This window comes from Coregonus lavaretus (genome assembly GCF_964263955.1).
Source record: "Coregonus lavaretus genome assembly, chromosome: 38".
NCBI classification, from domain to species: Eukaryota; Metazoa; Chordata; class Actinopteri; order Salmoniformes; family Salmonidae; genus Coregonus; species Coregonus lavaretus.
Window position 1 is genome coordinate 27,114,163 of NC_140025.1, and position 16,330 is coordinate 27,130,492.

General features: G+C 47.8%; 1 protein-coding gene across 1 annotated transcript in view; it reads left to right on the forward strand.

The window, feature by feature from the left end:
* Positions 1–2,416: 2,416 nt before the first annotated feature.
* The window catches only part of LOC311112247 (double C2-like domain-containing protein beta), a gene marked incomplete at its 5' end in the record, with an annotated part of 60,787 nt that continues 46,873 nt past the window's right edge, over positions 2,417–16,330 (forward strand). The window contains 2 exons of the mRNA XM_084155293.1: positions 2,417–2,849; positions 15,578–15,657. Coding sequence (XP_084011419.1) covers positions 2,417–2,849; positions 15,578–15,657 — 513 coding nt within the window. The remainder of the gene's footprint in view (positions 2,850–15,577; positions 15,658–16,330) is intronic.

The following is a 16,330-nucleotide window of genomic DNA, read 5'->3' on the forward strand; positions in this document are numbered from 1 at the left end:
GGAGGAGAGAGAGAGAGCGGGAGAGAGAGAGAGTGGGGAAGGATATATCGAGTCAAAGCAGCTCCGCTTGCTCCTCAGTGTGTGAGAGAAGAGACAGAGGACGTGTGAGAAGACAAGATGGAGCGCTGGAACAGATGAAGACTGTCACTGGGTACGTGTCTCTGTGTCTATGCCTGTCTGTCTCTGTCTGTCTGTCTGTCTGTCTGTCTGTCTCTGTCTGTGTGTACATGTGGGAGTGAATGAGTGTGTCTGTGTGTACATGTGTGAGTGAATGAGTGTGTCTGTGTACATGTGTGAGTGAATGAGTGTGTCTGTGTGTAGATGAGTGAGTGAATGAGTGTGCCTGTGTGTACATGTGTGAGTGAATGAGTGTGCCTGTGTGTACATGTGTGAGTGAATGAGTTTGTCTGTGTGTACATGTGTGAATGAATGACTGTGCGTGTGAATGCTTAAGAAGCTGAAAGTCAGACAGTTTGAGTTTAGGCGATGTCTGTGTTTAAGTCTGACTTGGTGAGAGCGTGTGTGTGTCTGACTGTCTGTGTACGTTTGTGAAGAGTAAATGCGTGTTTATGCCAAGTAAGTGCGTGTGTATCCTCAAGAAGCTGTAAGACCGTTTTTTTTTAGTAAGAGCGTGTGTGCATAATTCATGTAAGAGTGGGTGCATGCGAGAGTGTACAGGTATGCTTAAGCCTGTGCGTATGAGTTTGGGTTTCCTAAGGAAAGACAGAGAGGTTTTTTGTGTGGTAAAATGTGGGCTTTTTATTTAACCATTTATTTCATTGTATTCTGGTGCTAGCTGAATTTGAGGCAAAACAAATGGTTTGATATCTGTCTGTGTGTCTGCTCATTTGTATGTTTCTGTGTGTGTCTATGTGTGTGTGTGTGTGTATATATGTGTGTGTATATGTGTGTGTTTGTGTGTCTATGTGTGTGTGTCTATGTGTGTGTGTCTATGTGTGTGTGTCTATGTGTTTGTGTCTATGTGTGTGTGTCTGTGTGTGTGTGTCTGTGTGTGTGTCTATGTGTGTGTATGTCTTGAGCACAGGAGGTTGGTGGCACCAATATTGGGGAGGACGGGCGTGTGGTAATGACTGGAGCGGTATCAGTGGAATGGTATCAAATACATCAAACACATGGTTTCCATTTGCTCCGTTCCAGATATTATTATGAGCTGTCCTCTCCTCAGCAGCCTCCACTGGTCTTGAGTGTGTGTCTTGAGTGTGTGTGTGTGTGTGTGGCTGCGTTTACACAAGCAGCCCAACTCTGATATTTTTTCCACTCATTTGGTATGAATTGGGCTGCCTGTCTAAACAAAGCCTGTGTTTACACTGTGTGTGCACATGTAGGCTAAGTACACAACAACATTTATAGCAATGTTTTGTATGGAATAGAACAGTGATCTCATTTAAATAGCCAGTAGTGTAGTCTTTCAGCAATTACAATTTACACTAGGACAGAGGTATTAAAGGATAATGAAAGGAGAGGTACTATAATTAAATGTCCTCAATTAATAATGGGATGATTACCATTTATGTTACAGTTTATCATTGATCTTTATTTAGAAGACGATTGTTTGTTGAATAGGTGACAGACATCGTCTGGACTGGAGAATAAGACTTCAAGCACTGTTATGTAAATATTGAGGACAAGGTGGAGATCTAGAGAGAGAGAGAGAGAGAGAGAGAGAGGTGGAAAGAGTGCAAGAGAGAGAGAGAGAGATAGCTAAAGAGATTGAGCTAGAGAGACAAACCTAGGGAAAGAGAGGTAGAGAGAAAGTGAGAGAAAGATGAGGGAGCGAGAGAGAAAGAGAGAGAGAGATGCAGGGATTATCGTGTACAGTAGAGCTATAAATAACAGTAAATGGAGAGAGATCAAAAGAGTAGAACGATACACTGTCAAACATGAAGATATATTCGGAGATCTGACATAGTGGCACAGTATTTTGACATGAAAGACTATTGAGATATTGGGAGTAGCTTACATCAGCTCAGGTACTTGAAGAAGCCAATTATGTACAGTAAGAGAGTGAGGGAGAGGGAGGGACTAAGTACAGCAAAAGAACCAGGAAGTGAGATATACTCGATAAAGTGAGTGATACTATCGCTCTGTCTCCCACCCTTCCTTCCTTTCCTCCCCTCTCATTCATATCTCCCTCTCTATTTCTCTCTCTTCATCTCATCTCCCCCCTACCCCCCCCCCCCCCCCCCCCCCCACTACACACACACACACACACGCACACACACACACTCACACACACACACACACACACACACACACACACACACACACAACACACACACACACACACACACACACACACACACACACACACACACACACACACACACCTACCTACCTACCTACCTACCTACCCACACACACACATGCCTACCCACAGTCCCATCCGGCAGTGCACATGAGCGTATCGAAACCTCCTCCGCCCCACTCCCACTTCGCCCCCCCACCCGACTCTTCCACCTCCTCCCATCTCTCCATCCCTCCCTCCTCTTCCACCCCATCCTCCCCCGCACCTTCTCGTGCCACCTCCTCTGCTCCCAGATCTCTCCCTCCACCCTCTCCAGTCAAGATCTCCATGCAGGAGCACTTTGCCATCAACGTGTGTCCCGGGCCCATAATGCCTATCCCGCAGATCTCCGACTTCTTCCCGCGCTTCCATGACTATCCCATGACCCCGCCCCCGCCCCGGGAGAAGAAGATCCTGAAGGAACCAGATTTCGGATTGAACAATGGAGGGGAGACGGACAGAGAGAATAAGGAGGAGAGGAAACCCATCGAGGTGGACCGGGGGGAGAGGCAAGAAGGGGTGGATTCAGATGATGATGATGAAAGTGAGTGGGGGTGGGGGGGGGGGGTTTGGTGGGGTGTAGGGCTGCACGATATATTGTTTCAGCATTGACATTGCGATGTATGCATCCGCAATAGTCACATCGCAGAACGTGCGATTTAGTAAGGTAAACATATATCAGTCTACAATATATATATATTTTTTTAATGTTATACTAGCAATATATATGTCTGATATAACGGAATTTACTCCGATTTATGGGTTATTGGATACACAGTTTATTATTATTATTATTATTTTAAACACGGAGTTCTATATCGTGGAGCTCCGCCCCATAGGGGAGCTCTGCTCCTAATGGTTTACCCTCTGCCCTAAGGCAGCAGCAGCCTGAGACAAAATTATGCACACACCTACAGCCAATAGGAGTACAGGTGTCCCTATAAGAGGGGGTGCCTCCCCTCAATCAGCCTCCCTTTTTCTTCAGCGACTGGATGACTAGACTGAAGAGCCAAGAAGAGACGAAGCACGAAGACTCAGGACGAAAACGCCGTTGATATTCCAGTCATCAACGTCGTCTAAATGAGCACACCGGGAGATTTTCCACCCCCAAAAGCTATTTTCAGAGCTCAGTGCAGATGCACTTCCATGGCGGCTGGTGACCACCATGACTTATGTTTCGTTGGGATCCCAGCATGCCAAGGAAGGCGTCTGCAGTCCCCCGAATTGCGCCTCCTGCGCCCTCCTTTCTTTAAAGGAGAGGAAGCAGCGTTGGGCGTTTTTCAGGGAGGACATCCCCCTTGAGGATGTGTTGTCGATACTAGCCTCTGCTTCAGAGGCGTCGTCCGACGGCGCCGACTCGGGGGAAGATAGGGATTTTGAGGAAGGGTCTGGCATTCCAATGGAACAGTCGGACCCCGTCCCTCATACTTTCAAGCCCCCCTTTCCTTTGGAGAGCGAGAGGGCTTGTAGTCCCTATAGAGAAGGGGATACGAGCTCTGAGAGATCAGAAGCTCTCTCTTTCGCTGCAGCCTCTCTGAGAGCGGATTTTCCGGGTCTCATTGAGAGAGCTGCTCAACGGCTGGCAATAAAGCTGCCCCCTCTTCCCTCCGCACCGGAGGTTGATATGATGGAGGGCGGTCCTTATTCCAGGCCAAGGAAGGCGGCAGAGCCAGTGGATCCTGCCATGCCTTCTTTGGCTAGGTACGTTGGAGGCTCGTGGGAGGCACCTTTAGCGGCGCGTTCGCCTGTAAAAGTGTATCTCCCATTCACGAGAGTGGAAGGAAGGCTTCAGGGTCAGGGAATCCCCAGGTTAGAGAGCGCCATGGCGGCGTATCTCGTACCGGGTTCGAGCCCTTGGCCCTCTTCCAAGAAGGCCACGTTGCCATCCCAGAAGGACCGACTCACAGTGTCGCTGTTAGAGAAGTATTTTGGGTTGGGAGCCCAAGCTGTAGCAGCAGCTAACAACATTGCCCTCTTGGCGGCCTCTCTGTCCCGTTTAACCACGGGTAAGACAGAGATGGCACCGGAGGAGGTGGAGGAGGCGTCCAGAATTTCTGGCGCCATACTCCACCTTACACAGGCGTCCGCTGTCTGCGCGGGGAGATCCATGGCCACTTCGGTGGTCGGGGAACGACACCTCTGGTTGTCATTGACATCTATGAAAGAGGCAGACAGGACGTCTCTCTTGAACGCCCCCCTCTCTGACGACGGCCTCTTTGGCGTCGTCAAAGAGGCGACGGAGCGTTTTTCGAAGTTGGAGGAGGAGAAGAAGCAGTTGGCCAAGCACCTGCCGTTGGCAGGACGACTCGGCCCCCCTCCTCCCCAAAGGCCATCTACCTCCGCCCCTCTAAGTAGACCGGGGTCTACGACGAGGCGGCGTAATCGGCGTCATCCGGCGGCCACAAGCAGCAAGGGAGCGGGCTCGGCCCTCCCAGCAGCTACGGTAGCCCCACTACAGCCGGCGAGGGAGGTGACGAGGACGCCGACCTGGCCCTCCAAGGGAGGCAAGAGGAGGCGTACGTGACGGGACGCGGAGGAGAGGATGGAGGACGCATCGATGGTGTTGAACGTGCCCACTGCTCCCCCCCACTCTTCGGTTGAAGGGACGGGTGCTGATGTAAATGCTTTTGTTGATTTGTTTAATAAAGAGTTGGCTCCACCTGACTTTGTCAAAAAAGAGCCTCTTTTCCATAATACGTCCGAGAGCGTTCAAATCTCACCCTCTCTTCCTTACCACTCTAAGAGCCGTTCAGCCCACCGAGGGTGCGTTGCTGAACAGGCACTAAGAGTAGGTATCCAGAAGACCTCAATCAGGTCGTCATATCACACTTCACGTATAAGAAGTGCTTTACATAGAAGGCAGCAGTCCCGGTCAGATTCTGACATGAGGACGCAGCCGCTATTTGGGGATGGCGCACTAGTACAGACTAAGGTCTCCACTAGTACGAGCCAGACCCATGCTGCGTTCACGGAGGGCCCGATTACTGCGGTCACCAAGGTGCCCAGAGTATCGACGCCCCCAGGCATTGTAACACAGCAGCTATCTGGGGACGGCGCATTATCGCAGACCAAGGTCTCGGTTAATGCGATTCAGACCCATGCTACGTTCACGGAGGGCAGGATTACTAGCGTTATGGGTATAACCAAAGTATCAGCTCCCCTGACAGAACGAGCCAGTACTCACCACACTGAGCATGAATCAACCCACCAGGGGTGCAGAGTTGAACACACACAGAAGGTGAAAGTTAAGAAGGTATCAAGGCGCCGCCTTGTTTTACCTCATAGAGACCTCATACTACAGACTTCTAGGAGTACTGTAGTGAAGGGCTCTGATAGCGAATTGCAGTCACCTAAGATGACACAGTCGCTTGCTGGGGATGGTGCCCTGCCGCAGGCTGTGGCCTCGGTCAGCGCAATTCAGACCCGCGATGCGTTCAAGGAGGGCAGGAATACGACGGTTACGGGTTTAACCGACGTCCATACTCCTCTTTCTTTCGCATTTCCTCTCCCTTTCACGGGAGGCCCACCTTGGGCTGTTCCACCACTTCAATGTTGGGGAACAGTGGCGGTAAGGGCCATAGAGGAATACAGGTCCTTCCTGCTGGATGCACCACAGCTTCACGCCCAGCCACTTTCTCTGCATTGCTGGCAGTGGCGAAGAAGCTGCACCCTCTCACGCTGGCTAGAACAGACGTTGCAGAAGGGTTATGCTCTCCAATTCCACCGGACCCCACCCCCGTTCAGGGGAGTGGTGGAGACGGTGATGAAAACGCCAGACAAGGTGGCCGCTCTGATGACAGAGATTACGGAACTTTTGGCGAAGGAGGCGGTGACAGTAGTTCCCCGGGAGCAAAGGAACAAAGGGCTATATTCACCTTATTTCCTAGTGCCCAAAAAGACGGGGGGAGTGAGGCCGATTTTGGATTTACGCATTCTCAACGGCCCTTCCGAATGCTAACGACAAAACGTCTGCTGGAATGTGTCCAGAGAGGGGACTTTTGTACGAGCATAGACCTAAAGGACGCGTACTTTCATGTGCCGTTTCAGCCGCGTCACAGGAAGTTTCTGCGGTTCGCCTTTCAAGGGGTGGCGTACGAATACACGAGGATGCCATTTGGGTACGCCCTGGCACCTCGCACATTTTCCAAGTGTGTGGAGGCAGCATTGGAACCGTTGCGTCGTCAGGGAATACGGCTACTAGCCTACCTGGACGACCTACTGGTTCTCGCCCCGTCAGCAGAGCTGGCGATCACTCACACAACACAGACAGTGATGCATCTCACAAGTCTGGGGTTCGCTGTGAATTGGAAAAAGAGCGCGCCCTGGCCCACTCATCAGATTGTCTACCTGTGGATACAGCTAGACACTGTGAGGATGAGGGCTTGAATTTCGGACCCCCGAAGGGTAGCCTTGTTGCTAGCCCTAAGGAAGTGTCGTCCGAATCACACGGTGACGGCGCTGTCGATCATGTCACTTTTGGGTCTCATGTCGTCAGCCCACTCTGTGGTTCCGCTGGGACTCCTGCACATGCGCAGGACGCAGCGATGGTTCGCACATCTAAGACTAGACCCATTGCGTCAACGTCATCGGTTGGTGGTGGTTCCCCTCTCGCTCAGTGCAGACCTAAACTATTGGAGAAACTCGCGCGTTCTCACGCACGGAGTCCCGATAGGAAAGGTGTCCTCTCAAATCCCAGTATTCACGGATGCTTCCCTGACGGGATGGGGAGGGACATGTCAGACACAAGCGATAGGAGGTGTGTGGCCTCAATCAGGTAGTCACATCAACCTCCTGGAGTTGGAAACGGTTCGACTGGTTCTGACCGACTTCGCGTCTACCCTTCGGGGTCGCGATGTGCTGGTCTGGTCAGATAACCGGACCACAGTAGCCCACATAAATCGCCAGGGTGGAGTCAGGTCTCCTGCTCTCCATCGGGCGGCAGAGGAATTGTGGCTGTGGGCTCACGAGCACCTTCGCTCATTGAGAGCAGCACACATTCCGGGCTACTTGAACGTAGGAGCAGACCTCATGTCAAGAGGGGGTCCTCGAGAAGACGAGTGGTGTCTGCATCCAGACATTGTTCTCCAGATTTGGGAACAATTCGGGAGAGCCGAGGTGGACATATTCGCGTCACGCGTGAACGCGCAATGTCCTCTGTGGTTCTCTCTGAGGGAACAGGACGAACCGCCACTGGGAAGGGACGCCTTTGTGCACCAACCGTGGCCGAGAGTTCTCCTGTATGCATTCCCTCCGCTGTCCTGCATTCTCCCACTGCTAGCCAGGGTGAGGTCAGGGGGGCTGTCAGTGATACTGATAGCGCCCGATCGCCCGGGGGCTCTGTGGTTTGCGGAGATGAGTCGGATGTTGATTGCACCACCTTGGCCAATTCCACATCGACGGGACGCGTTGTCTCAGGTGGCTGGCACGATAGGGAAATTGCCCATAATCGGCCAACCACTGAAGGCCTGGTTGCTGAGAGGGACAGGCTAGAGCGCCGTGGGTTATCTGATGCAGTGATCAGGACCATACAGGGTTCACGTGCCAGTTCCACTTCTAAGATGTATGCCAGTAGATGGAACGTGTTTTCACGATGGTGTGTCACACAAGGTGTGGACCCCATGAGCTGTCAGGTGGAGAGTATTCTCTCTTTTCTGCAGCTCATGTTTGATAAGCAAAAATCGCCTGCCACGATTAGAGTGTTTGCAGCAGCGATTTCAGCTTGTCATGAGGGTTTTGGCAGAGACAATGTCTTTAGTCACCCTCTAGTGAAACGCTTCCTATTAGGAACGTGTAACTCCAGTTCTATGAGTGGAGCGGAGCCCCATAGGACTTAAGGCCCTGCCGACCCTCTCTAGTCTCGCTGAAGAAAAATATCTCGGGAGGCTGATTGAGGGGAGGCACCCTCTCTTATAGGGACACCTGTACTCCTATTGGCTGTAGGTGTGTGCATAATTTTGTCTCAGGCTGCTGCTGCCTTAGGGCAGAGGGTAAACCATTAGGAGCAGAGCTCCCCTATGGGGCTCCGCTCCCCTCATAGAACTGGAGTTACACTCCGGTAACTAATCGTTCGTTGCTGCACGTGGTTAACATGCAGGCTCTGCTTGCGCGTGACGAAATGATGAGCGAGGAACAGGCAAAAAGACAGAAATTGAGAATTTGGTTGCAAATAGAAATGCATCGTCAATTATATGGAAATATTTTGGCTACAGACAGGATGATGTTGACCAAAAACAGGTACTTTGTTGAGAGTGCCTTGCAATTGTTGCCACAACACGAGGCAACACGACCAATTTGTTCGATCATTTAAGGCGGCACCACAAATCTTCGTATGACAAGTGCAAAGCATCTCAATGCCCTCCAAAGAAAAAATCTATTTCGGATGACTTTGCCAGTATTACACCATACGAGAAAGGTTTCAAACGGCAGAGAGAAATCACAGATTCAATAACATTTCACGTCGCCAAAGACATGGTACCAATTAACACGGTTACCAAAGAGGGTTTTTAAAACATGATCTGGTCACTTGACAAGCGGTATGTAATGCCATCACGCAACTATTTTTCTCAAGTTGCCATCCCAGAGTTGTTCGAGAAATGCAAGGCACAAGTTGAAACAGAGCTGTCACAAGTGGAATATTATACAGCAACAATGGACTTGTGGTCCAGCCGGACAACGGAGCCCTACATAAGTCTGACCGTACACTTTATTAATGAGGACTTCCACCTGAAAAGTCGCTGTTTGCAAACTGCATTTTTCCCAGAGGATCATACATACATCCTGTATTTTTTCATATCGCAATATATATCACAGAAAAACAAAAATATCGCAATGTCAGTTATTTCCAATATCGTGCAACCCTAGTGGGGGATCAGGGTTCAGGGGTTAGGATCAGGAAAGGAAGGCCTTCGGGTCAAGTTTGGTGTGTGTTGTGTGTCTGTGAGAATGTATGTGAGTGTGAGTGTGTGTGTGTGTGTGTGTATCTATTTCGAAATGTACAACTTTTTCAAAACATTCTACGGCCAACGCAACCGTTCTCAATAAGCTGCCATATCCTCAGTTCATCTCAATGTTTACAATAATTAAGAACATGGCTTGGTAACACGTCATTAGCCAGGGTTTTAAAGAAAGATAGGTGGGCCAAATGTTCCTTCTCACATCTCCAACAACGTCCAATTAATTTCGCATAAATCTGGGTTTTGTTCCAAGTACATTTCAACGGAATGAGTAATACACAAAAACAAATGAACAGTGTTTCATGGGTATATGAGGAAGCGGAACAGAAAGGATTAGAAATGGAGAAATCTCATTTGACAATAACCCTCTGGATTATGCTAATTTCATCATACTTTTTTACAACACATTCACAACCATTGCACACTACCTTATGGATGTATTCTAGCTACAATGGTTGTGAAAACGTTTTTTTGTGCATACACTCATCAAACATATACAGTGCCTTCAGAAAGTATTCATACCCCTTGACTTATTCCACATTTTGTTGTGTTACAGCAAAATGGATTAAAAATTGATTAACTATATTGTTTTTCTCACCCATCAACACACATTAACACATAACACATTATTTTTGAAATGTTTGCAAATGTATTGAAAATGAAATACAGAATATACAGTACCAGTCAAAAGTTTGGACACACCTACATCATTCAAGGGGGTTTTCTTTATTTTTACTATTTTTTACAGTACCAGTCAAAAGTTTGGACACACCTACATCATTCAAGGGGGTTTTCTTTATTTTTATTATTTTTTACAGTACCAGTCAAAAGTTTGGACACACCTACATCATTCAAGGGGGTTTTCTTTATTTTTACTATTTTTTACATTGTATAATAATAGTGAAAACATCACAACTATGAAATAACACATATGGAATCATGTAGTAACCAAAGAAGTGTTAAACAAATTCTTCAAATAGCCACCCTTTGCCTTGATGACAGCTTTGCACACTCTTGGCATTCTCTCAACCAGCTTAACATGGAATGCTTTTCCAACAGTCTTGAAGGAGTTCCCACATATGCTGAGCGCTGCTTTTCCTTCACTCTGCCGTCCGACTCATCCCAAACCATCTCAAATGGGTTGAGGTCGGGGGATTGTGGAGGCCATGTCATCTGATGCAGCACTGCATCACTCTCCTTCTTGGTAAAATAGCCCTTACACAGCCTGGAGGTGTGTGGGTCATTGTCCTGTTGAAAAACAAATGATAGTCCCACTAAGCCCAAACCAGATGGGATGGCGTATCGCTGCAGAATGCTGTGGTAGCCATGCTGGTGTGCCTTGAATTCTAAATAAATCACAGACAGTGTCACCAGCAAAGCACCCCCACACCAAAACACCTCCTCCTCCATGCTTTCCTGTGGGAAATACACATGCGGAGATCATCTGTTCACCAACACAGCGTCTCACAAAGACACGGCGGTTGGAACCAAAAATCTCCAAATTGGACTCCAGACCAAAGGACACATTTCCACTGGTCTAATGTCCATTGCTCGTGTTTTTGTTTTTGTTTCTTTTGTTTGTTTGTTTTTTCTTAATTTTTACCCATCTACCAATAAGTGCACTTCTTTTTTTATTTTTTTTTATTTATTTATTTTTATTTTTATTTGAGCTGTTCTTGCCATAATATGGACTTGGTCTTTTACCAAATAGGGCTATCTTCTGTATACCCCCCCCCCTACCTTGTCACAACACAACTGATTGGCTGAAACGCATTAAGAAGGAAATAAATTCCACAAATTAACTTTTAAGAAGGCACACCTGTTAATTGAAATGCATTCCAGGTGACTACCTCATGGAGCTGGTTGAGAGAATGCAAAGAGTGTGCAAAGCTGTCATCAAGGCAAAGGGTGGCTATTTGAAGAATCTCAAATATAAAATATATTTTGATTTGTTTAACACTTTTTTGGTTACTACATGATTCCATATGTGTTATTTCATAGTTTTCATGTCTTCAGTATTATTCTACAATGTAAAAAAATAAAGAAAAACCCTTGAATGAGTAGGTGTGTCCAAACCTTTGACTGGTACTGTAAGTACTCACAACCCTGAGTCAATACATGTTAGAATCACGTTTGGCAGCTATTACAGCTATGTCTTTATGGATAAGTCTCTAAGAGCTTTGCACACTTGGATTGTAAAATATTTGCACATTATTATTAAAACAATTCTTCAAGCTTTGTCAAGTTGGTTGTTGAAAATGCTAAACAGCCATTTTCAAGTCTTGCCATAGATTTTGAAGCCGATTTAAGTCAAAACTGTAACTACGCCAATCAGGAACAATCAATATCATCTTGGAAAGCAACCCCAGTGTATATTTGGCCTTGTGTTTTAGGTTATTGCACGTGAATTTCCCTCCCAGTGTCTGGTGGAAAGCAGACTGAACCAGGTTTTTCTCTAGGATTTTGCCTGTGCTTAGCTCCATTCCGTTTCTTTTTCATCCTGAAAAACTCCCCATTCCTTAACGATTATAAGCATATCCATAACATGATGCAGCCACCACTATGCTTGAAAATATGGAGAGTGTTACTCAGAAATGTGCTGTATTGGAATTGCCCCAAACATAAGACTTTGTGTGTTTATTCAGGACAAATGTTAATTGCTTTGCCACATTTTTTGCAGTATTTCTTTAGTGCCTTGTTGCAAACAGGATGCATGTTTTGGAATATTTTTATTCTGTACAGGCTTCCTTCTTTTCACTCTGTCTATTAGGTTAGTATTGTGGAGTAACTAAAATGTTGTTGATCCATCCTCAGTTTTCTCCTATCACAGCCATTAAACTCTTTAACTGTTTTAAAGTCACCATTGGCCTCATGGTGAAATCCCTGAGCGGTTTCCTTCCTCTCCGGCAACTGATTTATGAAGGACGCCTGTATCTTTGTAGTGACTGGGTGCACTGATACACCATTCAAAGTGTAATTAATAACTTCCACATGCTCAAAGGGATATTCAATGTCTGCTTTTTTGTAAGGGTTGGTGTGAGGTGTGACCCAGGTGCGGTGCAGGATATACAGTAGGCAGTAGGCAGAGATGGTGAAACAAGGATCTTTACTGGTGGTCCCGAAGCCAGAATACAAGATAACGGACTTATCACGATAAAAGAAAGGCAGACCAAATAAGTCTCAAAAAACCGGCTGACAGCCAAAATACGAAATACTACCTATGACTGAAACAAATAACGAAACAGGGAGAACAATTCTCAAGTACCTGTACATAGGTCTCCGATCAGACACTGAGTAGTACTACTGGACATAGAGAAACTAACAGAGAAAACTGAGCAAGGGAACACAGGGAAGTGAGGGCATAAATACACAGGTGAACAGGTAGACACAGGTGACACCAATAGGATACTGATTAGTCCAGACTGTGAGTGAGGTGGTGCCTAAGGTTGTCGGAGGATCATACCTTGTGGGCCTGGACCGAAAGGACTGCCGCCTCCTCCTTTTGCTCGGGGAATAGGGGGGGTTGGTACCCATATTGGCACTGGAAGGGGGACAGGCCGGTGGACGAGCAGAGAAGGGTGTTTTGGGCGTTCTCCGCCCACGCCAGTCGCTGGGGGTTCCCCAAGGATGAGGGGACACTCCGGAGAGTCCACAATAAAAAACTGGATATCCTCCAATAGCGCCCCCGCCATCCGAGTGATGAAGCCCGACCCCAACGGCCGGCCGTCCAGGCCCATGACCGGAACCGTCTCAGAGAGGGAGAGTAAAGGAACACTCCACCCTTGGGCCAACCCCGCATCCATTAGGTTTCCCGCGGCCCCAGAATCCACCAGTGCATGCGCCTGACGCGCAGTGCGGGCCCACTGAACCCTGACGGGGAGAAAAGTCTGGGAGTCTCTGGAGTTGGGGTTTCGGTTCCAGCTCACTAGCACCCCTCCCGATACTAGAGAGTCCTCCCGTTTCCCTGCTTCTCTGGGCATGAGTCGCAGTGGTGACCTGCCTGGCTGCAGTACGCAAACACCAGTCCCTGGCGCAAACACCTCTGCCTCTCCATCCTGGACAAGCGTGCCGCCCCCAGCTGCATAGCCTCCTCCTGAGGCGTCTCCTCCCTGAATCGGCGGAAAGGCTCCGGGTTGATAGGGGGACGCAGAGGCGCGCCTTGCGTCATCCCTCTCTCATGCGCCCTCTCACAACGCCAATTGTCTAACCGCACCGAGAGGTTGACGAGGCCGTCAAGTCGCTCAAGCAGCTCCCTGAAGGAGAGTTTGTCCTTCATCCCCTCCGATAGCCCCTGCGCGTAAAGGACGACCAGGGCGGCCTCCTCCCATCCTGCCTCTTGAGCCCGGGTCCGGAACTTCACGGAGTAGTCTGCCACCGAATGGTCACCCTGCCGACAGGCCGTGAGCCGCCTCCCGGCCTCGTGCCCCGACACCACCCGAGAGGTGTCAAACACCTTGCATAGCTCCCGGGTGAATTGGTAGGAGTCGGAGCACGCCAGAGTGTGGCTCTCCCACTCCGCGGTAGCCCAGGAATGGTCCTGACCCGTCAACAGAGTGAGGATGTAGGCCACCCGGCCCTGCTCCGTCGGGATGGAGGAGGGTTGTAGGCTGAATACCTGGGAACACTGGGTGAGGAATTCCCTGCAGCCCTCTGGACGTCCGTCATACTTCTCCGGAGGTGGTAGGCGGGGTTTCCGTAATGTCGGAGGCGAGACTGACGACGCCGCTGCCGCGGCTTCCACTCCGCCGGCTGCAGGGGCTGGTCGGGTGTTCACCCGGCTCTGCACGGCGATTGTCAGCTGGCGGAGATTCTCTGTGATCTGCTGCAGGCTGCGGTCGTGTTGGTTCAGCATAGCTCCCTGTGTTACCAATGTGCTCCGATACTGTGCTGCCTCAGCTGGGTCCATATTGGCTCAGTTTTCTGTAAGGGTTGGTGTGAGGTGTGACCCAGGTGCGGTTCACTGCTCGACTGAGGGACCTTACAGATAATTGTATTTGTGGGGTACAGAGATGATGTAGTCATTCAAAAATCATGTTAAACACTATAATTGCGCACAGAGTGAGTCCATGCACTTATTATGTGACTTGTTATGCACATTTTTACTCCTGAACTTATTTAGGCTTGCCATAACAAAGGGATTGAATACTTTTTGACTCAAGACATTTCAGCTTTTCATTTTTAAATAGTTTGTAAAAATGTCAAAAAATATAATTCCACTTTGATATTATGGTGTATTGTGTGTAAGCCAGTGACAATAATCTAAATTTAATAAATTAAAAATCAAGGCTATAACACCACAAAATGTGGAAAAAGTCAAGGGGTGTGAATACTTTCTGAAGGCACTGTATGTTTTATTACAATCATTTTGACAATTCTGTACATCCAATGGTCAAAGTGTGTAAGGCTATAGTCAGTGTGGCTTGTGTTTTTTTTTTGTCTTTCTGAATGTTATTATGGGTTTAACTGTGGGTGTTAAAATTAGGCTAGTTAATGATGTTCCAGTTGTGAATTCATGTTTTCATGCATGTCTGTTTCTCTGTTTGCCTCTGAGTGTGTATGTTGTCTTCGAGTTTGTCTCTGAGGATGTGCGTGTACGAGTATGTGCATCACAGTCCATGTGTGTACAGCTGTCAAATTGTGTATGTTCGTGCATGTCTACGCACATGAACTTGATGGGGTCCTTGCGGCGATTTATGTAAATAAATGTGTATCCTAGTTAATCATCGAAAACAAACACGGGCCTCAACATTCTCGCGGTTTAATCCCGACTCTCGAAGTCGCCGTTTGTTTGTGTCAAAACCAGTTTCTGGGTACATTTCTCAGTGTCAGCTGGCACTGCATGTGTTTAAGGGAAGTAATTGTGAGTCGAGCGTCTTCAACCCCGTCATTGTCTCGCGTTCGTTGTCGCTCGCTCCGAGTTTCTCCGACAGAGGGGCTCACACACACACACACACACACTCTGTGTGATTTATTTTGCTGTGTCGGAGTAATGTGATTCAGTCCTCAAGCTTCTTTTCTTTCCACTCACAGCAAGTAATAAAAACAGGGCATGTTTTTTAAGAGACTGTCAGGAATATAAGCATTGGCGTATCCAGATTTCAGAATTGTGCAGGAGGCTGGAGTTACAGGTGTTTGTGTTTTTGGAGGTCGGGGGTGGAAGGTGTGTGTGTGTGTGTTGGTGTTTATGTTTATGTGTATGCATCTGTGTGGCCATCTGTACATGTATATGTGTTTATTTGCATTCATTTATACACACTTTTAATCAGGCTGTATTCACCGCCAATAATGGATTGTCTGTATCGATTGTTTTGTTTTACAGCTTACCTGGGCACCCTGGAATTTACCCTGCTCTTCGATCACGAGAACAACTGTCTACACTGTACAATTCACAAGGCCAAGGTAAGAAACTCAACCCTACACAGACTATTCTAACCTCCGTCAAGGGCTAAGGTTGAAAACAAGACTCCACTTACACCCCAAGCCTAAGCTAAGCCACGTCTCCTCCACACAAAGCGCCAATAATCAAAGTGCAATTAGCTTAAGCGCTATCCAATCCACTGCAAGCCTTAGGTTAGCATTGCAGCATCGAAAGCCACTCAACATACTTTTTCCAGGCTTAGCTCTAACCCAGCACATCGAGCCAAGTCATGAAGACAATGGCGCTTGCCTAGAAAACCTGTGAACTCTATTCAGTGAGAGAGAACCAAGGTTTATATCTTGACAATGAGGCAGAGTTAAGTATTGATGCGATCTGGGCTAGAAAGATAGATTTCACATTCAGCCCACACCAGGCAAACATACAATATACAGTGAGGGAAAAAAATATTTGATCCCCTGCTGATTTTGTACGTTTGCCCACTGACAAAGAAATGATCAGTCTATAATTTTAATAGTAGGTTTATTTGAACAGTGAGAGACAGAATAACATCAAAAAAATCAAGAAAAACGCATGTCAAAAATGTTATAAATTGATTTGCATTTTAATGAGGGAAATAAGTATTTGACCCCCTCTCAATCAGAAAGATTTCTGGCTCCCAGGTGTCTTTTATACAGGTAACGAGCTGAGATTAGG